General features: G+C 36.6%; 1 protein-coding gene across 4 annotated transcripts in view; it reads right to left on the reverse strand.

Annotated features, from left to right (window-relative positions):
* MET (MET proto-oncogene, receptor tyrosine kinase) overlaps nucleotides 1–24,621 on the reverse strand; it is a 117,117-nt gene that overhangs the window by 19,135 nt on the left and 73,361 nt on the right. For 3 of the 4 annotated variants that reach the window (XM_069587943.1, XM_069587942.1, XM_069587944.1), the window contains exons 6-15: nucleotides 19,994–20,154; nucleotides 18,208–18,310; nucleotides 17,960–18,096; nucleotides 17,168–17,329; nucleotides 16,110–16,209; nucleotides 12,353–12,571; nucleotides 5,311–5,457; nucleotides 3,936–4,092; nucleotides 3,601–3,741; nucleotides 190–420 (exon numbers count right to left, since the gene is read on the reverse strand). In XM_069587943.1, coding sequence (XP_069444044.1) covers nucleotides 190–420; nucleotides 3,601–3,741; nucleotides 3,936–4,092; nucleotides 5,311–5,457; nucleotides 12,353–12,571; nucleotides 16,110–16,209; nucleotides 17,168–17,329; nucleotides 17,960–18,096; nucleotides 18,208–18,310; nucleotides 19,994–20,154 — 1,558 coding nt within the window. The remainder of the gene's footprint in view (nucleotides 1–189; nucleotides 421–3,600; nucleotides 3,742–3,935; nucleotides 4,093–5,310; nucleotides 5,458–12,352; nucleotides 12,572–16,109; nucleotides 16,210–17,167; nucleotides 17,330–17,959; nucleotides 18,097–18,207; nucleotides 18,311–19,993; nucleotides 20,155–24,621) is intronic. The other variant, XM_069587945.1, reaches the window with a different exon arrangement.

Genomic DNA, 24,621 nt, shown 5'->3' on the forward strand with positions numbered 1-24,621 from the left:
TGCACAGGGGCAAATCCCCATGGATGTGATTTGCAGGGTTGTATTTCTGCAGAACAGAAATCAAGCGCACTTGTTATCACTGCTCTGTCAGTTGCTTTCACCATTGTCTAATTCCTAATCTGCAAAGGCAGAAGATAAAATGCTTACTGGAAAATTGTGTTTAACAAAAAGCTGAGTGGAAATACTTACCTCTTCCTATGACTTCATTGAAATGTACAATCAGACTGCTCGGCCCAATTACTACGTGCTGAACTGCCTGGACCAGCTCTGGATTTAGAGCACTGAGGTCGATGTGGACGGTATTTTGCAGTAATGGACTGGATATATCAGAGTCCCCACTAGTTAAGATGGGGGATAGATCTGTCAGAGGATACTGCACTTGTCTGCATGACCCATTCTGAGATGAATTAGGAAACTGGTCTGCAAGATTAAGCAAAATTATTAGAAACAGTAGCAAAACCTCAATTAGTGGGGACTGCAACAGGAGGAGCAAACTGAATTAATAACAAAATCAAAGTTTAAATTTAAATGTGAAGAAATAATTATTGTATCACTAAATGAGGCTAGGAAAAACCTTTACAAAGGAATTTGATCTAATAAAATAATAAATTGGAAAAAGATATGGGTATGTGTTTGTAAAAAACATTTATTGATTTTCTTACATTAAGGAGTAACTTTGAAAATTTGTTTTTTCATTTCCTTAGACATTTCTCTTTTACATAGTAAAGTCAAGCTTGAGGGTTGTTTTTTAACATACTATACTCATAAGAATGAAAAGTGGCAAAAGTAGTCAAGCAACTGCCTTGTTCCACAAAAATTCAACTAAACTATAAGAAAAGGAAAAAAGAAGCCTTTTGAGAGACTACTGCTTATTAATGGAATTAATTAGTATTGCTCAAAATGTACATGGATTCCTAGTCAAAGAAAAATATGTATAATGAAATATTATATACTCTCTCTCTCCCTCTCTCTCTATACACACACACACACACACACACACACACACACACACACACACACACATGCATACAAACAACTAGAAATATGTAATGGTTAAACTTTGAGGAATGAAAACTTTCCACATTCATGGTAAGTTTCCCATCCTGTGGTGGTGGCAGCAGGTCTCATATTATCATTGTTTAGAGGGAGCAGCTAAGGTCTGGGTTAGAGCGCCATCCTCACTGCTTAGTTGAGGGCACTTGGAAAGGGGTCAGATCAGCATCCCTTGTAAGCTGATCTTTATAACGAGTCTCAGGCAAGGTTCCCTTTTACTAGGTAGGAAATTGTGGGGCTGAGAGCACATTTTTTAATGTCAAATAGGGCAGAGAAGGCACCAGTTGCTTTGCTCTTTCCAATGGGAATCCATATATGTCAAGGACAGGGTGCTATATTGGAAGCAACTGACTTGAAGATAAACTAGGTTGGGTATTGAAATGTATTAGTATATAACACACAGAGAAGGGAGGTCTATGTGGGGGGGAGGGTCCTCATTAGCACCAAAAGAAAATATTGTTTGCTTGCAAATAATCCGGAAAATCAGAACTTAAGAGAGCAGCATAAAAAGAAAGTTGATGGTACCTCTGATTGTTCTTAAACCCACTTAAACATGTTTAGTGTTTGCCACATTGGACAGTTTGGTTACTACATCAATTTGGCCAGAGCAGTAAACTCAGCAGTGGTTCCAGAAGAGCTTTGGGATCACCTACAGTTATGAAAATTGTAAGTTATAGTAATCATTAGCTAGAAATGAGACAGATGCATTCTACATCCTTCTTTAAAGGATACAGAACATTAGGGGAGTGCTTGAGATGTTGGATGGGTGAGGGATGGAAGGAGCCTAGCTGGGTGTTGCTTTAATCCCAGAGTCAGGGTTTCCAAATCTTTCCTAGGGGGGAAATGCAGATGAGTCAGATGATGGAAACTATAAACTCAGTTCCTCTGCCTTCACTTCTCAAACTTTTGCACCTAAAGATTAGGGTTATATTCTCAGAGGTGCAGAGATGGGAAATCCTTGATGAGGCACAAGAAAAAGTTCTCTGGCACAGAAATTGTACTGATCTTTCTGTTAAGTTCAAACATGTGCACAAACCACCAGTGTGATTCTGGTTTGACACACTGTGTATTCTAAGTCTGCAGAAAACTCATAAAGAGGCTGTCCCCACCACACACACACACACAGAAGCTCTCTAAGTGCCTCTTTATTAGATACTGGCTGTGCATTTCTTCATTCTTCTCTGGGTAACCTTCTTTTGCCTATTTTACTTTTCCATGTCTCCAAGGAGTAGGTTCACTGTAGGAATGAGGATGAAACTCAAGTTCCTTAGGAATGATGACAGAGGTCTGGTGAGCAATGAGGCTGAAGGAAAATTAACTATACTTCTTCAAAAAAGTCACTTGTTAATTTTAAAGATCTCAAACTAGAGCCATTAAATGTGAATAAAAAATAATAAATAGTTCTACATTTCAAAACTATAAACTGGATTTGATTTTCCCATGTCGTTAAGGGCCTGGATTCTTAAAGGTGAATGGAGTCATGTGGGAAAAGACAACATTAATGGCATCTGTAGAACTAACATAAACTTGAAAAAGTAAGAGGCAATGTGTTGAAAAAATTAAAATGTTAAGTGCTTCATTGCTCTTGTACTTGTTTTGATGAGCAACTTCTAAGTTCTGCAGTATCCTCAACGATCTGTGACTCATTTTATTTGTCCAATGGTAAATATTCAACCAGGAAAATGCTTGTACTTGACTCATGTCCTGTAACTTCTAAAGATAATGGAGCAGATACAATACAGACATTCTGCTTTTACCAGGAGAGTTTAAATAAAACAATGTGAAATACTGTGGTTAATCTGATTATTAGGCCAACGTTAACTCTCCTTTTTAAACAGCATAACTGAAGGTTCCTGGTGGCTCAGATGGTAAAGCAGGAGACCTGGGTTTGATCCCTGGGAAGATCCCTGGAGAAGGAAATGGCAACCTACTCCAATATTCTTGCCTGAGAAATCCCATGGACAGAGGAGTCTGGCGGGCTATAGTTCATAGGGTCACAAAGGGTCAGACATGACTGAGCAACTAAGCACACACTGGTTAAGACTCAAAATATATCGAAGTCCTGGGATGCTGTGGATAAAAGACTGGGTGCTAACAGTTCATTGAGACTCCTTCAAAGGAGTGCTAGAGGTATAATTTAAATGTTTGAGGATCAGCAGGTAAAAAAAAAATATAGCAGTACCAACTTCTGTTTCAATATATATGTCTTGTGTCTTAACTCTTCCTGGGCTGTTAAAGAGAGCTTCACAGTTTCTTAGCATTGCACTCAGATGATAAACAGCTTACCTTTGCTCAAATGATTTTTAAAATGAACTTTTTTGTGAGAATAGAGGTTAAAGACTAAAAAAATCTCATATATGAGTTCATTTAAAAATAAGAGTCATGTAACTTTGTGTCAAATTAAATACTTCTTTGGCCAAAGAAGAGGTGATTACTTCTTTTATATTTTTATAAAAATATAAAGGCAAAACCAAAAATAAACAACACTGCCACAACCCACTGAGGTGTATGTATAGGTATTTTTCAGAAAAATAAACTGAAGTATACCTTCTGGAAAAGTAGCTCGGTAGTCTACAGATTCATTGGAAACCATTTCTGTAGTTGGGCTTACACTTCGGGCACTGACAAGCCTATCCAAATGTGGAGTGTGTACTCTTGCATCATAGCGAACTAATTCACTGCCCAGATCTTAAAAGAGAGAGAAAGACCTTGTTAAAGATTTGGCTATCATGGGTCCCAGTAGACTTTGACCTGGTGACCAGAACTCATGGCTTTTATGGATTGCATAAGACCACACACATGAATCTATGACAATTTTAAACTGTAATGATTGTATTGTTAAGGCAACACCTTTAAAACAGACAATAAGGAAAATTATGCACCTTTAATTTGCTTCCTTTTTTTCAGCCACAGGAAAAGCCCGAGTAACAGTAAGAGTATTATTGATACTGAGACAACACCAACAATCAATCCTGTGAAATTCTGATCTGGTTGAACTATCACTTTTCCAAGAACAGTTGAAGAAATTGCTTGCTTCCACTACAAATGACAAATAAAAGTCAGAAATTAACCATGATATGTTCAAAATACACTACACAGTTGAATCATAATCTCTCTAGGCTCGAAATAATACCTGGTTATTACTGTTCTAGAAGTGGATGCCTCCAGAGTATTAAGACATTCTTCAATTCTTGTTCAGTTTTCATATAATTAGGGGTTACTAATCACTGAAATACTTACATGATGCCTAGCTGTTTGTGCTTATAACTAAGTACTAGGAATAAAAAGATAAAAATCAGTCTCTGACCACGAGGAACTAAAGTGTGAAAGGGACACAAACACAAAAGTAAATGATTAAAAAAATAATAAATGGTTATAGTTCATGATGATATGTACTGTAGAAGCATGAACATATTGTAAGAAGCAGAGACAACAGAACATTAATTCTGTCCTAGAGGATAGGGTAGAGGGCACAGGAGACTCCCCATAAGAAGTGAATAATTATGTTATTATTATGGATAATAAAATCTCAGAATATTTTTATTTGCTTTGTTTTTACAGAAGAAGTTTTTGATGCTCCTTCCAGCTCTAACATGGTATGATATTTTGGATTTATGGTCCATTTGAACTCCAAACTCTGATCTCATGATTTAGCTTTTTATTTTTAAATTTTTCATATGTTCCCATTTCATAACTGTTTGAAAACTTCAGGAACCCTTTAAAAATCACATATATTTGGATAAACAAAACATGGTATATCTACACAGTGGAATATTACTCAGCCTTTTAAAGGAATGAAGATAGCTGTTTATATGAAAAAGGTTACTATAAAATAGTTTCTAATTTCACTTCATCCAGTGCATACACATTCTTTTATTTATGGGACTATGCATTTGAGATCACTGTGGCTGGCAGTACTGTGTTGACTCTGGCCTCCTAGGGTGGTGAGAGGTGGGAAAAGACACCATTGAATGTGTCCTTATCCCTCCTGAGGATTACAGCAAATTTCAGCAAGAGTGTGGCATGATGGAGAAGAGTGTAGCCAGCAAGGACTTTTGAGACCTACCCTTTGAAGCTTGGAAAGGAGACAGTGCAACAAAAACATCACTATTTCTAAAATAACACCTAAGAATCAAGCTGAACTGATGAGCTAAAGCCTACACACAAATGAGCTTTAATGATTTATTTTAAGCCTGCAAGTGACATAATTACACTGGCATCTTTATTTACATCATGAGAGGAAAGCAGGAATCCCACCTCTATATTTAGTTCGCTGTTCAATTTCAGCAGGTCATTGGGGACTGTACATAATACAGCTTCAGAATGTGACTGTATATTTTCACAGCTCTTATTTCCAACTTTTAACACCTCCCCTTTAACTGCTTCAGGGTCAATATCATTTCCCTGGAAGGAAAAAAAAAAAAAAGGAGCTTGTTAACACTTCACAATTTTGAAGGAATGCAAACAATTATGAAGGAATATAAATATACTGAAAACACAGGCCATGTTGTTTATCAAGGCACATGATCATCTGACACTCATTTTCATGGGGATTTGGATGGCTGAAACAGAGAGTGACCATTTTAGGGTACTAATTAGTCAGGAATCATAGGATCTAGCTTTTCCATCAAATTGGATTTTAGAGAAAAGGAGAGATTCTTGACTCACACCCTTACGTCAAATGATGTCTTTTTCATAATCAACTTATTAATGTTTTCAGGGAGTACTGATGGTTGGCAAAAGGGAAATAATTTAGAGATTTAGTTTGAGCTGCCTAATGCAGAGACACTTAGCTCTGGCTTTACTTTTAGAATCACATTGAGGGCTTTATATAAAATACTGATGCCCAGGTCCCATCTCCAGAGATTTTGATGTATGGATCTAAAAGTCAATGTATTTCTTTGGTGTTTGAGTTGGACAGTTTCTTTTCATCCTTCTTGCACAGTTGAATCCTATACAAAAATGAATCCATTTTTAAAGACATTCTTGTAAGATGCCATAAGACCATCATTATGATGAGAGCATGATTATATTATTTTGAACAATTATATAGTTACATGAGGACTTTAAAAACATTATTCAATTTGACATATTTAGTTAAATGAAGTCACCATTAGGCATTTAAAATACCACTGTTTTGTTTAAGAAACCAATAATTACCCCCGGGAAAGAAATGAAAACAGAGGTCCAGTTTCTCATATGAAGACTTAATGAGTATGGTTATAGTATTTATTAAAAAGCCATTAGTCAGAGGAGAAAGATATCAAAACACAGTTGTATTTTTCTGAGGAACAAAGAGCAGCCAGTAACAACTACAGTACTGCTACCTTGTTTTCCACTTTATTTTACATGATCTTTAATGTTTGACAAACTAGTCTTACATTGCCTCATATAGATCTCGATAGAGTGCTAGGTAAGATATCCTAAGATATCTTAGGTAAGATATTCTTCTTTCTAACATGAATTTGGAGTTAAAAAAAAAATGGATATAGACAAACTCTATCCTTATGATACTTCTAGAGGCGGTGTGTGTACTCCATTGAACCAGATCAGCCACACAGGGCAAGTCCATGCAGAAGCACATAAATCTAACAGGTCACCTTGAGGCTTCAAATGACAATGTGTTGGTTAGGACTGAGGAGGATAGCCCTGGACCTCATATTGGAGGGAATTCAGGAAATGACAAAAGAAAGAGATTAAAAGGCTGGAGGGCTTGATTTATGAGGGAATGACTAAAACGTGTCTTGCCAGCTTAGATAATGATGAAGGCTGGGGGAAGGGATGAACATATTGTATCTACATTTCCAGTACTCCTTTTAGGCACAGGCTTGCCTAGGATGTTGCATAAAATCATCTCCAAAACAAAAACAGATGACAAAGCTGAACAACAAAACTCTTTCTCATTTGTGCCTACTAAGAAATGCACAATGATTAGTGACTTATGTTAGAAATGAATATCAGCTTTGTATGTATAGTGATTATTTTAAAAGTCTACAATCCAAGATATAAAAAATGTGATACTGGAAGTCCACCACTATATAACAGAGAGGATTGAATCAGGAGAAAAATAAGAAGGTATAGGCTGGTTTTTGTCATTAAAAAAAACAACATAGCTTTATCAAGCTGTGGAAAAAAATGTGTATGTTTAGAAATTTTATTTACTTTTTATTATTTAATATTAACTATTATTAAACAGTATAATATAAATAGTAGAACAAAGTTGGATTAGTTGATCTTTCAGTCATTATACATAAGGTTTTTTAATTTTTATTTATTTATTTGGCTGTTCCAGTCTTAGTTCTGGCATGCGACATCTTTAGTTGTGGCATTCAAACTCTGTAGCACATGGGATCTAGTTCCCTGATCAGGGATTGAACCTAGGTCTTCTGCATTGGGAATGTAAAGTCTTAGCCACTTGAACACCAGGGAAGTCCAACAGGTTTTTAAATAAAGCAATATAAAAGAAGATTTCTGGTCTTCAATCCCTTACATACATAGAGCAATCTAGAGTTGTAATTATCTCATTTTATCCTGTAAAGACACTTTCCTGAGGTAGGGATTATTGCCATCACTGCTTTACACATTGAGAACTAAGGTTCAAGAAGAGACTTGGTCTTGAAGCAAATCAATTCCATCTGATACAAAATTAGGCTTCCCCGGTGGCCCTGTGGTAAAGAATCCGCCTGCGCTGCAGGGGCTGCAGGAGATGCGGGTTTGATCCCTGGGTCAGGAAGATCCCCTAGAGAAGGAAATGGCAACCCATTCCAGTATTCTTGCCTGGAGAATTCCGTGGACAGAGGAGCCTGGTGGGCTACAGTCCATAAGGTCGCAAAGAGTCAGACACAACTGAGGTGACTTTGCATGCATGTACTACTTACCATCTACTAGTGTATGACTAAACGCTAGTTACTGAGAATATAATGATGAGTAAGAGTTGCTTTTTCTCACTGCAATGTTAAAATGAATACATTTTTAAAGTGAAAAAACTATTACTCCCAATGTGTCATATTGCTCTGGCCACGTATGACATGTTTCTACCTAACTCAGGCCTGGGAACCCATGTCTGAGCTAGTTAAAGAACAAAGCAGATAGGAGTAGAAGCAGGACTTGAAAAAGAATATCATTACACAAGGGATCTTACAAGTTTTCATGTGTCCAGGTGGCCACAATGTTGAGTCTGGGCAAGTCAGCTAAGGACACTTAGGAGGATGGCAATAGGACTCGGCTATGGTTCAGGGAGGCTGGCAGCAGAAAAATCAGTGAGGTGGTGGTAGAGGGACATTTATACTTTACCGAGAGAATATGAGCCTCCTCAGCTTGGGAACTAGGGCAAAAAACCTTGATGGCAAACTTCAAAACTAAGTGCACAGAACATTAACAGGCATTTGGGGAGAGAAGTTCCCAGGTCATTTGAGAAAAACTGGGGGAACCAAAATTAAACTGGCTTCTTCACTGGCTACTTGGGTCAGTAGGATACCACAGGTGCTGTCTATAAGCCCTGGAATACGGCTTCCCCTACCCCAGAATGCATATTACAGTGTATAGCACAAAGAAAAACAGTTGACCCCTGAATAACATCGGGGTTAGGGGTGCTGATCCCTGTGTATTTGAAAATCCATATAGAATTTCACAGTCAGCCCTCTGTATCTGAGGTTCTGAAACCATGGATTCTCTCAATGCTGGATCACATAGGACTGTAGTATGTATTTATTGAAAAAAAACCTGCATGTAAGTTGGACCTATGCAGTTCAACCTATATTGTTCAAGGTTTAAGTGTCAACTTATGAGTCCCATCAATAAGAACAGGTCTTGACACTGGGCCAAATGACTTCTAAGGAAAGAGCCCTTCATTTCTACCCTGTTGTAGACAGAACTGGCCTCACAGTGGTTGTGAATGGGTTTAGGCCTGTAATTCCAGGTACATCAGCCAGAAGTGGGAGGAAGACAAATTCTGGTGGCTCTGGGCAGGAAGTAGACTGAGTTAGCTTAGAACGACTCTCCCTTCTAAATCCTTCTAATGCCAAGACACTGACACAGACCTCCATCTGAGCGCACTCTATCTGAGTTTGTTATTAGGCTCCTTCCTAGTATCATAGCCCAAGTTCCTGTTCCTTGACTTAGTTCATCTTCCTGCTCCTTTTCATGTTTTAACCAACTTCTCCAAACTGAATTTCTGAAGCATCTCTATTACCATGTATATCAATATGCTCTAGAATATGATAAAGCCCCAGGGCAGTGTCAGGCAGTTCTAGTCCAGCATTAAATACTGTGCTTCTCTAGTCTCCACAAAATATGAATAAAAAGTCATATATTAAGGTAATTAGGAAATATAGGGTTTCTTTTCATCAGAACTGACTTTCAGGTATTTGTAAAGAGTTTAGAGCTAGTTTACTTAAAGAATTGCATGGACATCTACATACCACATGATAGAAAATTTCCCTATTATGAAAGATATTTTGGTATACATTAAATGAAAGTTAACATGCAAAGCTTTGTAATGTAGTAGCTGCTGCTGCTAAGTCACTTCAGTCGTGTCTGACTCTGTGCGACCCCACAGCAGCCCACCAGGCTCCCCCGTCCCTGGGATTCTCCAGGCAGGAACACTGGAGCAGGTTGCCATTTCCTTCTCCAATGCATAAAAGTGAACCGTGAAAGGGAAGTCGCTCAGTCGTGTCCGACTCTTAGTGACCCTATGGACTGCAGCCTACCAGGCTCCTCTGTTCATGGGATTTTCCAGGCAAGAGTACTGGAGTGGGGTGCCATAGAAAGAAGACCAAATATGGAATCAAGAAACTTGATTGTGAGCCCAAGTTATACTGTTTGCTCCCTATATGACCCATGACAAATTATCCAATCTTTCTAAACCTCTGTTTACTTATCTATAAAGAAGGACACTCCTGAAGTGACTTAGCAGCAGCAGCAGCAAAGGGGGATAATCATCACTGACCTCCCAACCTTATATGTCCACATGAATCTCAAATGAAACAGTATTTGTCAAAGTACTGTGTTAACTAAAATTTCACAAAAACGTGAGCTGTTGCTGACATGAACACTGTGCCTTCATGTGTACGCCCAAAGAGATGTTTACTTCTGATGACCACTGTCCACACTGGTGCCTAAGCCTCAGATACAAACTACCACCCACATTATGGGGTTTCTGATTCATGCTGAGGAAGACTGATATTTAGTCTCTATTATGTTCTCTTGACCCAAACCTGACTGACACTCTTGGCCATGGTGTAATCACTGGGCCAACTACTGACTAAGGCAATTCTCACAACTAGGGCTGGAAACTATCACAATCTCTTTTTAGCCAAATAATTCTTATATGCATGGCTGCTTAAGCAGCACAAAACTCTTCCTGGCAAAAAGAAGCAAATCTCACTCTAAACACAATTCTCTCCATAGTGCTTTCACTGATGGAACACAAATTCATGTTTTCAATGGTAATTGAACATGCACAACATGAAATAAAATAGCACCCTTTCTTTCGCTAAAAACAGTTTACTGTTTGTCCAGAAGAGGCCTTTTCTCTTCTCTTGCTTTATGCTCCTTATTTCAGAGAGGCAGAGGTTTTAATATGGTCAACTTTAGAAACTGATAAAGGGTTAAACTGCTGTGACACAAAGATTCTCGAATAGCTTAGATCTTCTCTACATATACATAATATTGAATATGGGAGATGACTAAATCATGACACTCCCAAAATAGTCCCCCTAAACTGTTCCTATTTTCCCCAGATTGCCACTCTGTGACATGACAGGTGCTAGACCTTTGTTAGAGAAGAGAGTCATTCTGTATATAGACAAGAAAAGAAAGTCTCTTGTGTCTATTTCCAGAGACCTCTTGGGCCAGGTTGAGAATAGCATTAAAGGCTGAGGATGATGTCAAATTATATTTTTCCTGGTCCAACAATTTTGTAGGACATTGAATAATGAGTATGTAATTTATAGAAAAAGTTTTCTCCTCCTTGTAAGACTATTAGAAAGGGTAGATAAAGAATCATTATTCTCTAATCCTTCCATGATAGATAAAGGAACAGAAAAATAGAATTTATCTGGGTGTAGAAGTATTTGCAAATAAACCTTTGTTTTCATCAAGAAAAACCAAAAGGAATCTTTGAAATGGCAAACACAGTAATTGTTGAAAGCAAAAGGTCACACTAGATTAATTTTATTGAAAAAAAAAGTGATAAAAGCTCTTTCTCCCTTTCTAAAACTAATTAAAGAAGCAGATGAAAGAACTTTGCTATGGTAAACATGCTGTTCACTGAAGCAGGCTTCCATTTAATTTCATGCTGGGCTTGCTTAATTATTGTGCAAAACACAATTGGGAGGTTAGTAAACTTGTATGAGTGTGAATGTGTACATGGGTTTGGCTGTAGACAAAGTCTTGTTGAAAAAGCAGAATAATTTTAGTAAAAACATACTCTTACTTACATGGAGATGATCTATGGGAATTTATATTACATCTAAACAAGGACTACCCTATTACTTTGTGTTTGCTCATATTTGCATTCAGGTTATCTCTCGGGGAAAAATACTGCATGTCTAAAAACATCATGTTGAAATATAAATATTTTGCTGTTTCTAGAGACTGAGACTATAGATAATTAAAGTTTTGATCATATTGCCTCTTTTACTACTATTTGAGGTAAAAATGACTGAAGCAACATAAAAGAGTTGTATTCTGGTCTTTGTTCTGCCTCAATCTGATCACTTGTCAAACCATATAAACTCTCTGGGGTTTTGGTATTCTTTATTTGCAACAGGCTGGTTTAGAAAAGGTGATTTGTTATTGTCCAATTAAATTATATTTAGAGGCTAATATATTCCTGAGGTAGAGGAAATTCAGCTCCATTTATAAATCAGCTTAGAGATGACCACACCCAGATACAAAATTCCAAGTATCAGAAGGAAGTACAGAATTACAGTTGATGTCTTTACTTTTATGACTTTTACCTTTTATCTTGTAATGAGCACATTTAGGTGTCCAGGGAAATATGTAAGTAACATTGGCAGAAGAATAAATCAAAGGCAACTTACTTAAAGGATTTGTGTCCTACATTTACTACTCTTTATTATATACATTAAGAAAGAATTTTTAAATGCTTCATTAAAAAGCAGTCCATGATTATGCATACCTTTTAGTCCTATGTCAAAAGATTTGCTTTTCAGAACTTAGATATTTGCTAATGTAATATAAGATAATGACCAAGCACAACAATTTTATTCACATAGCTATGAAGTCAATTAAGTGCAAGTTGATGATTTAAGAGAGCATTTTAAGCATTTCTTACCTTAATTTCCAGTACATTTTCATTGCCTATTGAGATCATCACTGGCTTTTCAAAAGGCTTAAACACAGGATTATGTACATAAATGAGATCAAAGTATTTGGAATGGATCCCATCTAACATGAAAAAGGCTTTGGTTTTCAGGGGGAGTTGTAGGTTCAGCTGTTGTAGTGAAGGAGTTGTACAGCAGATTATCTCTGAATTAGAGCGATGTTGACATGCCTACAGTGAGACATCAATTATTCACCGTAAACAGAACACAGCTTGACATCATCAATAGCAACTTTCACATTTCACTGTTTCAGACAATCAATTGAAAATATACATTATAGGAAAAAAAAATCTCCATTTAACTCACTGATGTTGAAGAACACATTTCTGGAAGCTTGACGGATGTAAGATTATCTAAACAATCCAGCCTTAAAGGAGCTACAAAGCTTCACTTGCTGGGAAGATGTAAGCTATTCTATCTGAAGCTGTCTCTTTCCTCTGTCACTTTATCTTACTTAAGAAGATACGACAGTAACCAGGAGGGTGGCTGCTTATGAAACAGCTATTGCAGAGTGGGAAGCTGAACTTTATGCAATTTAAGTCCTGTTCGCATCTTAGCTTTAAATCAAGCTTTAAGAATTAGGGCAAAGCCCTCACTTGGAAACTCACCTCATTTAGAAATTAACATTAAAATGTTATTCACAGTGTGGAATACTACAAGGCAAAGTGCTTTGTCAACTGCCAAGCACCATATGGTTCACACTATAATTAATTATGTAGTAAGATCATCTTATTAGTGTGTTTTAAGCTATCAATTACTGAGTGCCAGGTTCTGTGCAAAATATTTCACAAGGCTGGCATCATTTAATTCTCACAATAGTCCTATGAGGTAGGTGCTAGAGCTTTTTGAGCTGATATAATCAGACCAGGTCACAAAGCTCTGAGTAGCAAAGTAAAGAACATAAATCCTAGACTACTGGCTCTAAAATTCACATGACTCCCATGCTGTGTGGTTTCTTGTTCACTCTGTATTCCACATTGGTCAAACTTTTCCTATCCTCTCTATTTTACAAAGGTTCCTCTATCATTATTTCATGTCCTTTCATCTTTCATTAAAAAATTTCCCCTTTATAATTCTGATTTATAGAAGTTTGGAAAATGTGGTTTCCTCTTGATTGTGCTTAGATGAAACCAGCAACACAAAGTAGTGCATTTAAGGTTAAATGGTTGCATTTTTCCCCCCAAGGAAAAGACAAACAAGCAACAACATCCCTTAGATTTCCTTTTCTTTGACAAGTAGAGTTGGAGATAAAACAATTACTTATGTCCACAATAGAATAATACTCAGGATATACAGAAAAAGCACAAACAAAATTGGATATTTGATATTTTCTTTTAAAAATGACTTAAAAATTGTTCTATATTGAAAAATGTGTGCTATATGCAGATGAAGAAAAATTATATACAGACATAATTGGTATAAAATATTACTTAGTTTTGTATCAAATCCATATGACAATGCTAAAAGCTATCCTATGGTCTTGAAAAACGGAAATGAACAACTTTACTGCTATTACAATAATTTTCTATGTAACAAGAAACTTGAAAATTAACAAACTTCTGGCTTCTGGGGCATAATGTATGATAACAAATTAATATGCATTTTGTTAAGAAGATGATCAATATTTTTATTTTAAAAGATTTGAATTTGTTAGACTGGAAATTTACTCTGGCTGGATCAGTAAATCTAAATCAGACCTGAACAAGAGTTTTCATCTGTTAAATAATGAATGGCTTCAATTCATCATGGTCAGCTTCAGATTCTACAAGAAGCAGGGAATATGGAAAGAACACGGGTCTCTTTATGAGATTTTTTGCAAACAATAGTCAAATAGACCCACTGAATTTTTCATTCCTGTCCAAATTGAATCCATTGTTCTATTTAATATCTTTGTGGCTAAAATAACAAAGTTTACATTTCCAGATATGCAAACGGACAAGATTCTAATCTTCTACTGTTGTTCCAATCTTCTTTGTCACACCTAGGAGGTTTTTAAAAACTACATATTACAAATGAATGAATGATGTCATGTGTCATCATAATGTTGGTGAGGCAGAGGGAAGAAATCTGTCATGATTTTAATAAGGTAACCTCAGTGTGAATTAGATAAACTAATAATTTCTCAGACTTCTACTTTAAAAAGTTGCATGCCAACACCAAAGGGGGTTATTGTTATTTTTATTGGTTAATGAAAAATTGCTATGCCTGGTTGTGGAGAACTGATGTCCTTTAAATTAATAGTGGTGGTATTCTAACTTTGTTTGTGGCCATGTGCAGGGATTGGTTTCAAAGCTCTCTACTTCATATGGGGACTCCCTAGAGTATAATCTCTCAGGAATATTATAAAAATCTAATAATACTCTTTAGAGGTGATGCAATGTGGCTGATTGAGAAGGTCAAGAAAAATCTTATTTGAGATGACCTTATTGTTTGGTGATTTGGCTTGACATTTTTAGCCCGAAATTGGTTTTTGTAATTAAAGCACACTGTGGCCTTAGCCTTCAAGAAATATTGGATGAGAATCTAAAAGGAAGTGCTGTAATTCAATCTATTACCTCCCCAATCAAGACCCTGCCTGAGAGGGGGCACTTAGAACTTTCATTCTAAGTTGTGTGTAGTCTGACTAGATTATGGATATTTTATATCAGAGAAAAACAACAAAACATATAATCTTCATAAATAACTCCAAACTTCCTGAAGTCTGAAGTAAAACTGCCACTTCAATGTGACCCCAAACTGTCAGAGCACAAAATAGGTCAATTTAAGGAGGAATTCAGTTAAATTCTGATGGACCTTGCAAATTAAAGAAAAAAGGTGAAGAAGTGTTACACATCATACCCATTCTAGGACATAAGTATTTTAATGCTCTTTTTCATTATTTGATAACATGCTAACAAAAGGACAAGAGGCATGGTTAAGAAGGGATATGAAAGAAAACACCGTACCACTTAGGAAGACATGGATGCTTTGGCAAGAGTAAAGGCTTTACCCAGGGGTTTTATTAGACCAAAAAGGTTGATGTTCTAGGGGGCATTATAAAAAGGAGGATAGGGAAATGCTATGGTTTGAATGTTTGCATCCTCCTCAAATTCATATTTGGAACCCTAATCCCTCACATGATGGGATTTGGAGATGGGGCCTTTGGGAGGTAAGTAGGTCATAAGAGTGAAGTTCTCATGATGGAATTAGTGCCCTCATAAGAGGAGACACAAGAGAGCTTGCTTCCTCTTTCTTTCCCTTCCATGTGAGGATACAATGAGAACATAATCAGTTGCAAACCAGGAAGCAGGCCCTCCCCAGAAAGCCAGATCTGCTGGCACCCTGGTCTTGGACTTCGCAACCTTGAGAACTATGAGAAAAAATAAATGTTTTCTATGTAAGCCACTCAGTCTATGGTATTTTTGTTTAGAACCCTGAACAGACTAAGACAGGGATGATGTAGTTTGCATTTGTACTGACTTTTTAAAAAACACTGCCTCAAGTTGATAATCATTATTTGTGTCTAAACATTATGTGTGAGTGTGTTTTCTGTTAGCCTGAGACTAGATATTTTTAGTCACTGAATTAAAAAAATCCTACTGACTACATTGCAGGTAAGATAACTAGCAGACATTAAAGGCAAAACTGAAATGTCTCTGGTACCCTGAAAGCAGGCAGCAGAGGCAGAGATGCAGAGTTCTAAGCACAACTATCATGTAGAGGACTTACCACTGTAAAGTTCTTTCCGGCTTCATGCACATTTATTACCATCCTTATGATACTAACTGAATTCAGGTTTTTTCCAACACCTGTTATTGTACTCCCACCACTGGCAAAATAAAATAGAAAAATAGCAATGAGAGGTTCTTTCTCTATCAAGTATTTTAAGAGAGAAATGAAATTAAATCACATGTAGTAACTACAAGTTACAGCGAAATTGAAGTCAAATGAAAGTTCAGTGGTAAATTTTCTTTGGAAATAACTTATTTCACCCGAAAATATTTTAAAAATTCATTATTTCACAAGCTGAAGGAATGAATTTCTCTTTTTATTCACCAAACACACAAAAGAAATATTTTTTCCTGTCTGAAAAAAATACAAAGAAAAATGAATTTAACTACTGTCGCTAGACTGATTGAAATAACAGAAATAAGGCAGACTGAAATGGGTCCAATGAGATAATGATTCAGAGGGAGTCTGGTATTGGCTCAGACAGTAAAGAATCTGCCTGCAATGTGGGAGACCTGGATTTGATCCCTGGGTCAGGAATATCTCATAGAGAAGGGAATGGCAACCCAATCCAGTATTCTTGCTTGGAAAATTCCATGGACAGAGGAACCCTGGCAAGCTATAGTCCACGGGATCACAAACAGTTGGACATGACTGAGTGATTAACACACTGGTATAGGGAAAAGTTGTGTGTAAATTAGGTAAGGAAAAATACACTGTAAAAGTGACAGAAAAAGGTGATTCCACTCTTAGGCACTAAGGTTAGTAAAGAGTTAAAATGTACACAATATAAGTGCTTAAATACTATGATGTTCAGCTTAAATACTATGATGTTCAGTAAATTTAGACTAGGATAAAATGGCATGAACTAGCACTGATAAAGTCAAATTGTACTCAGAACCTGACTGTAGTTTTCACTCCTGAATTGGAAAGGTATTCTTCAAAAGAAATGCAATAGTATCAAATCCAGAGATAAAACTATCTTCCTTTTGACTATTTGGCAGCCAATCATTCTCAAGTTTATTACTTTCTTATACCCATCAGAAACTTTTACTTACCTAATAAAAGATTTGGTGGGATGTATTTCATAGACAATGGGGTCTTCCCGGTAAATGAAGCTGTTCACCTCTCGGTTGGCTAAGTCAATTTTCAATTTAACAGAAAACTCAGTTGGAGCACTTTGGGCTGGGGTATAACATTCGAGAATACTATATGAAACACTGAACAAAAAATTAAGAAAATGGATCTTTGTTATTAAAGACACACATATGTTAGAATTATATCCATAAGTCAAAAAGGATATCAGTCAATAACATCTAAATGGGAATTTCTAGGGGGAAAAAAGCTCTTTTTAATGTAGGGTGTTTGTATTTGACTAGATCCCAGACTTAGCTCTGTTGTAGGCAAGCTACCTGACTTAAAAACATTTGGGATTTTAAGCAATTTTTAAAGTTTTGGTACTTGATTTAAGCTTTCCCATCTCTTAAGAAGCAGAAACGTAACTTTCTAACCTAGTCTCCCTCATGGCTCTCACCACCCCAAAGTGATCTGATCTAATTGTAAATCTTGACGGAAATGTTTATTGTCAATTAACTGAACCTCACAGCTTATAGCATAGGTGGGATACTCAGTATAACAATAAAGAAGGTGGAATTAATAAACCATAAGGGAAGGGTAGAAAAAACAGCAAAAAGGAGTAGAGGGATTTGGGAAGAAGAAGTCTTTTAAGGTAAGGACAGTAAATAATAAACCTCTTGACTTTTTGCCACAAAAGAACAATATTTTCTTGATTTGTTAGGTACAAATATTAATCCAACTTGACTGATGAAACAAAAGACAAACTACAACACCTTTTTAAAGTACATGTTTTTCCACCAATTGAAATGTGTCTTGAATTTCCACTGTTTAGGTGCTTTCCAGTTAATGTAAGTAAAGTGCCACCAGTTTTTGGACCATAATTTGGAGAAATACTTGTTATTATAGGATCCTGAATGAGAGATAAAAACAAAATAAAATAACCTGTTAATTTTATAACTCTAAGTACATTAAGTAATAATTAAATATCCTAGTTCATGAGAAAACGAATGCCTAGACTTACCACATAGGAAAACATACTATACTGTACTGACCCACGACTGTTTGAAATAACTATGGACATATTGAAATGTTCATTCGTTGCAGGACCAACTGTGCATTTCAACCTGAAAAAGCAAAGTTTTATATAAGTCCAAAGGCATTTTCTGGCTTGGGTGTTTTATATTAAGAGTTATTATCTCCAAATAGTGAGCTGACTACTCTAAATAGCAAGCAGAGTTTCCAAGTAAGCATCAAGACTGAAAATTGTATAGCTCTATTTCTGTACTATTATGCTAAAATTTATATTGACTGTCTTGTATTATTCATACAGACAAAACAGGAAATGTTAAACATCATCGATGTAGAACTCACCAACTGAAAAGTTCATAATAATCTCAGTCTATTCCTATACAATTGTAGGCATAATGTTTGGCATACTTACAGAAATGTTATTTTGACAGCATATGAAACAATGGGCTAATTACAACTAAGCAGAAATCTCTTCTTCAAAGTATGTCAAAAGATGCATTTTTGTGGTTATACAGATTTATTTAATAACAGTAATGATAAAATAAAGATAGGCTTTCCACAAAATTATTTTTAAATTAATAATCTTATTATAATCCTAAAAAGTACAATTTGCTTTATTAAGAAACTTTTAAAAATGAGGATGAATTGTGTCTCCCTTTTATAGGCTCTAATTTATAAGCAATGAGCAAGAACTTACAAGGGGGATTTCTTGAATGAATTTTTTTGCCATTAAGCTAAACAAGTATGACATTAACTGACGCTTTGGCCTCAGTAAAATAAGATGAGTAGATTTAGATCTTTGCATAACCCTGGAAGGAATTCTACTAGGTATAAATTAACCACTTTGAAAGAATAGGTCAAACTATAAACCTTCAAATGTTTGGTTATTGTTACTACATAACTAAAAATTTCTGGGTTCTCTGTTCATTATGGGCTTCCCTGGTGGCTCAGAGGTTCATTATGGAATTCAGATCTTATAGAAGTTACAAGTAGGATATAATAGAACAGGCACAGGTCTTGGATCAAGAGAGCTGAGTTTGAAGGCCTGTTCAGCTCTTACTCTCTGAATTACCTCTACTAATCTACCTTTCTGAACTTCAGTTACCACTTTGTAAAACAGGGATAACATTGCTATTTCCTGAGGTTTGGGAATGACTACACGAGATATACTCTTTCCTGGCAAACCATTCCGGTATTCCTGCTTGCAGAATTCCATGGACAGACCATGGGGTCGAAAAGAGTCGGATACGACTGAGTGACTAACATTTTAATTTTTCATTGCAGTGTCAATAAAGATCAGCTAAATATAAACTCATCAAAAACAATGAGTCTCAAAAGTATGATACAGCTGCTTCACTACATTTCTGAGATTCAGAAAGTGAATTTAGAAAAGAGGGTCTCTATTGAGCTCTTCTCTGATTTTTATAGAAAAAACTGTTGGAAAGAGTCTCTCTATTGAAGACTTTAGATGAACCGACCCCAACCAGTGCTACTCTTTCAAATCTACCCAGACAATTTCTCAATAGTTGTTACAAAAATGGTTGAAAAATTCCCAATGCCAGATTTTTCTTTTCTTCATTTGAGTAATGTCACTTTCTCCCTCCTTAATCCTGGTGAGTAAATAGTTTTAAAAACAAAATAAATCCACAAGGGGAGTGGTGGACCAAGACATTTTTTAACTCAAGAGATGGACTTTTGGGGCAAGTTTTACAAGTATTCATTCAAAACTAAAACCTGTTTTCCAACCACACCCTGGCCAAGTGTCTTTAGGTCCTTACATGTTTGTTGTGCTCTCACTTAAGGTTAAGGTGCAGCTCTCATTTCCAAGGAGAACTCTGGTTTTCTTCAAGTCAAATTTATTATTCCTCTTGAATCCAAAGTCCCAGCCACAAACAGTCAGTGTTGTCCCTCCTTCAAGGGGGGCACTAGTTGGAAAAACCTATAAGGACAATATAGAACTTAAAGAAAGCGAGTACATTATTATCTTTCACATGTGTGGAAAACGGACAAAATATGTATCCTCAAAAAAAACTGAATTTTCACTGAAGGAAAAAAGGACACAAATCTCAGAGAATCTGGAACAAACATTAAAACTATTTGTCAGGTTGATGAAACAAGCTGTTTTCAGAAGATTCAGAGATAGGAGAGAGGGCAAATTCAGCCTAGGTGGGGATGAAAGGCCTTTTTGGGATGAAGCAGACACACTTTGGGCCCAAATTTTACATTTTATATAACCCATACTTTTATATGCATATATAATCTGGGCCTCTAGGTTGAACTCTGATCAAAACTCCTTCCTGGGGCCTAGAAGCTGAGCACCGATATATGCCTTGTTCTGAGCACCAGCTGGGTATGTGCTACATGCATATTGTTGCTATGGTATTCCCCACCCAGACGAGAAAGTCACACAGTTAAAATACTTCTTCCTGTACCCAGTGTTTTCACAGTTGCATTTAACAGCTATCAGAATATCAGTCATGTATATGGTATTTAATACATATATGCCATTCATTCATTCACTGCTGCTGCTGCTGCTTAGCCACTTTAGTCGTGTCTGACTCTGTGTGACCCTATGGATTGCAGCCTGCATGGCTCCTCTGTCCATGGGGATTCTCTAGGCAAGAGTACTGGAGTGGGTTGCCATGCCCTCCTCCAGGGGATCTTCCCAACCTAGGGATTGAACCTGGGTATCCTGCATTGCAGGCCAGATTCTTTACCACTGAACCACCAGGGACACCCCTATTCATTCACTTTTTTTTTAAGGTTTTTATTTTATTTTTTTAATTTTTATTTTTACTTTATTTTACTTTACAATACTGTATTGGTATTGCCATACATTGACATGAATCCACCACGGGTGTACATGCGTTCCCAAACATGAACTCCCCTCCCACCTCCCTCCCCATAACATCTCTCTGGGTCATCACGGTGCACCAGCCCCAAGCATGCTGTATCCTGCATCGGACATAGACTGGCGATTCGATTCTTACGTGATAGTATACATGTTTCAATGCTATTCTCCCAAATCATCCCACCCTCTCCCTCTCCCTCTGAGTCCAAAAGTCCGTTCTATACATCTGTGTCTTTTTTGCTGTCTTGCATACAGGGTCATCATTGCCATCTTTCTAAATTCCATATATATATGTTAGTATACTGTACTGGTATTTTTCTTTCTGGCTTACTTCACTCTGTATAATCGGCTCCAGTTTCATCCATCTCATCAGAACTGATTCAAATGTATTCTTTTTAATGGCTGAGTAATACTCCATTGTGTATATGTACCACTGCTTTCTTATCCATTCATCTGCTGATGGACATCTAGGTTGTTTCCATGTCCTGGCTATTATAAACAGTGCTGCGATGAACACTGGGGTATATGTGTCTCTTTCAATTCTGGTTTCCTCGGTGTGTATGCTCAGCAGTGGGATTGCTGGGTCATAAGGCAGTTCTATTTGCAATTTTTTAAGGAATCACCACACTGTTCTCCATAGTGGCTGTAGTAGTTTGCATTCCCACCAACAGTGTAGGAGGGTTCCCTTTTCTCCACACCCTCTCCAGCATTTACTGCTTGCAGATTTTTGGATCACAGCCATTCTGACTGGAGTGAAGTGGTACCTCATTGTGGTTTTGATTTGCATTTCTCTGATAATGAGTGATGTTGAGCATCTTTTCATGTGTTTGTTAGTCATCCGTATGTCTTCTTTGGAGAAATGTCTATTTAGTTCTTTGGCCCATTTTTTGATTGGGTCGTTTATTTTTCTGGAATTGAGCTGCATAAGTTGCTTGTATATTTTTGAGATTAGTTGTTTGTCAGTTGCTTCATTTGCTATTATTTTCTCCCATTCAGAAGGCTGTCTTTTCACCTTGCTTATATTTTCCTTTGTTGTGCAGAAGCTTTTAATTTTAATTAGATCCCATTTGTTTATTTTTGCTTTTATTTCCAGAATTCTGGGAGGTGGATCATAGAGGATCCTGCTGTGATTTATGTAGGAGAGTGTTTTGCCTATGTTCTCCTCTAGGAGTTTTATAGTTTCTGGTCTTACATTTAGATCTTTAATCCATTTTGAGTTTATTTTTGTGTGCGGTGTTAGAAAGTAATCTAGTTTCATTCTTTTACAAGTGGTTGACTAGTTTTCCCAGCACCACTTGTTAAAGAGATTGTCTTTACTCCATTGTATATTCTTGCCTCCTTTGTCAAAGATAAGGTGTCCATATGTGTGTGGATTTATCTCTGGGCTTTCTATTTTGTTCCATTGATCTATATGTCTGTCTTTGTGCCAGTACCATACTGTCTTGATGACTGTGGCTTTGTAGTAGAGCCTGAAGTCAGGCAAGTAGATTCCTCCAGTTCCATTCTTCTTTCTCAAGATTGCTTGGGCTATTCGAGGTTTTTTGTATTTCTGTACAAATCTTGAAATTATTTGTTCTAGTTCTGTGAAAAATATCGCTGGTAGCTTGATATGGATTGCATTCATTCACTATTTATTTATAAATCATCTGCTATGTGCCAGGCATCAATACATGAATAACTGAACTTATTTTATTTAATACTTAATTACTTATTCTTAATTCACATTTATTACTAACTACCATTTTTTTTCCTTTAAATATAGTCACTATTTGATATATATCAGCTGGTTAGTTAACAAGCTAAAAATGATGTAACATTTAATATAGTCAACATATTCTGTTAGAAATAGATAAAAACAGAATTGGAGCGGGCCTCAAGTATGATCTGTATTATAGCAATGTTTCTAATTATTTCTTTTGGCATCATTGTATATTTCATTTCTAGGACTGACTTATTTACTTCAGGCTCAGTATTAAATAATAATAGGTTCCTTTTATTATTGCAGGCTTACCTTTGGTGTATTAAAAGTAAAACAAATTCATTAATAAAAATTTGGCAACTGTGATATAAGATAGCATTAGGCTCTTATGAAGTCTACGAGACAACTATTTTTAGGCTAAAACTATTAAAACAAATTTCCATGTTAAAAATAAGCTTCTCCTCAGCAGCTTTGTGACAATTGAGAAAGGAAATGCTCTTTTGGGGGGACATATTGTAAATTGTGCTGTAAAGTACAATGGTGGGAAAACAGCACTGCTATACAGGCAACTCAAAAATCAGTAAGGGTATTTGCTAAAGACTGGTTAGTGAAAGTGTAAAAGTGATTCTTCTATACTTTAGAAGAGCTTTTAGCAAAATTCAAATCTGCAAATGTTACCATCCCTCCCAAGTAAATAATCACAAACCAACGTCATACCCTTGTTGCCAAACCCCTGTAAAAGTCTTAGCCTAATGCCTTTATATAGTTACTTTACCCATGAAATCCATTATACAGTTGTGCCTTTCATGAAAATTTACCTCGTCCATGTCTAGCCAATGAGAGTTGCTAGAAAAAAAATCTGTTTATTATTATGTTAGAAATTCAGTAGGGGAGAAAAAGACATCTAACCCTCTAGGGCTCTCTTCAGCCTGAGGCTGTCACACAGCTGTTATTTCCTCTTTTAATGAGGAGTCTTCCCCACTGAAAACAGCTGCCTAAGGCTGATGTTGGCCCGATCCCACTGCCTAGATCTCCCCTTTCTATGTAAAAATTGTAGTCTGTCACTCTACTTCATCATCACTTTCTGTATAAGACAAAGGGATTGTGTGATGATTTCAGAAAAGACACTGAGAACTGTTCAATTGGTGTGCTGGCAACAGACATGTGTGCTATTAATATAAAACCTCTGTGAGATCATCAGGATTTGAAAGGCCAGCTTTTCTTAGCTTTGCTCTCCTGGCTGAAAATTAGAGGCAGGCAACTGAGCTATTCTGCCTTAGCTTATGGGGTAACATTCACTCTTCCGGGGGAAAAGGAAAGACACAATCTTGGACTACACACCCTGGGACAGAACCAACAATGGGCTGGCAAACTGTGTTATCCTGAGGGTAGAGAAACTCTGTGAGAAGGAAATGAGTGTACGGCATAAAGCCACAGAGGCTGGATCTGGATAGGGTAGAAATAGCCACAAAAATAGCTATTGTCCTTAAACAGGTGAAAATGATTTAAACGGTCATGTTTTCAAAACCCATCAGGATAATACATGAGAAAATTAAAACAACAACAACCTTGGAAAATTAAAATCTGTCTCTTCAGTAAATGTCACAAATATATTGGTGGCAGTGTACTGCAGAAAAGAGACAAAATATCTCATGTCTCTCACAAGATATCACTGCTGCTACTTATCTGAGTCTTCTGATCAATTAATAAACTGTTTTACTGTCTCACGGGACTGAACTCTAATCCTACAAGATATGACAATTTTATCCTAATAAATTCAGAATACATTGGAAAGTGCTCTTTCTTTTCTGAAGCATTTTTCATTGCTCTTTAAGTACAAGATCAGATAACATGTT

The sequence above is a fragment of the Ovis canadensis genome, chromosome 4 (assembly GCF_042477335.2).
Source record: "Ovis canadensis isolate MfBH-ARS-UI-01 breed Bighorn chromosome 4, ARS-UI_OviCan_v2, whole genome shotgun sequence".
Classification (NCBI taxonomy): domain Eukaryota; kingdom Metazoa; phylum Chordata; class Mammalia; order Artiodactyla; family Bovidae; genus Ovis; species Ovis canadensis.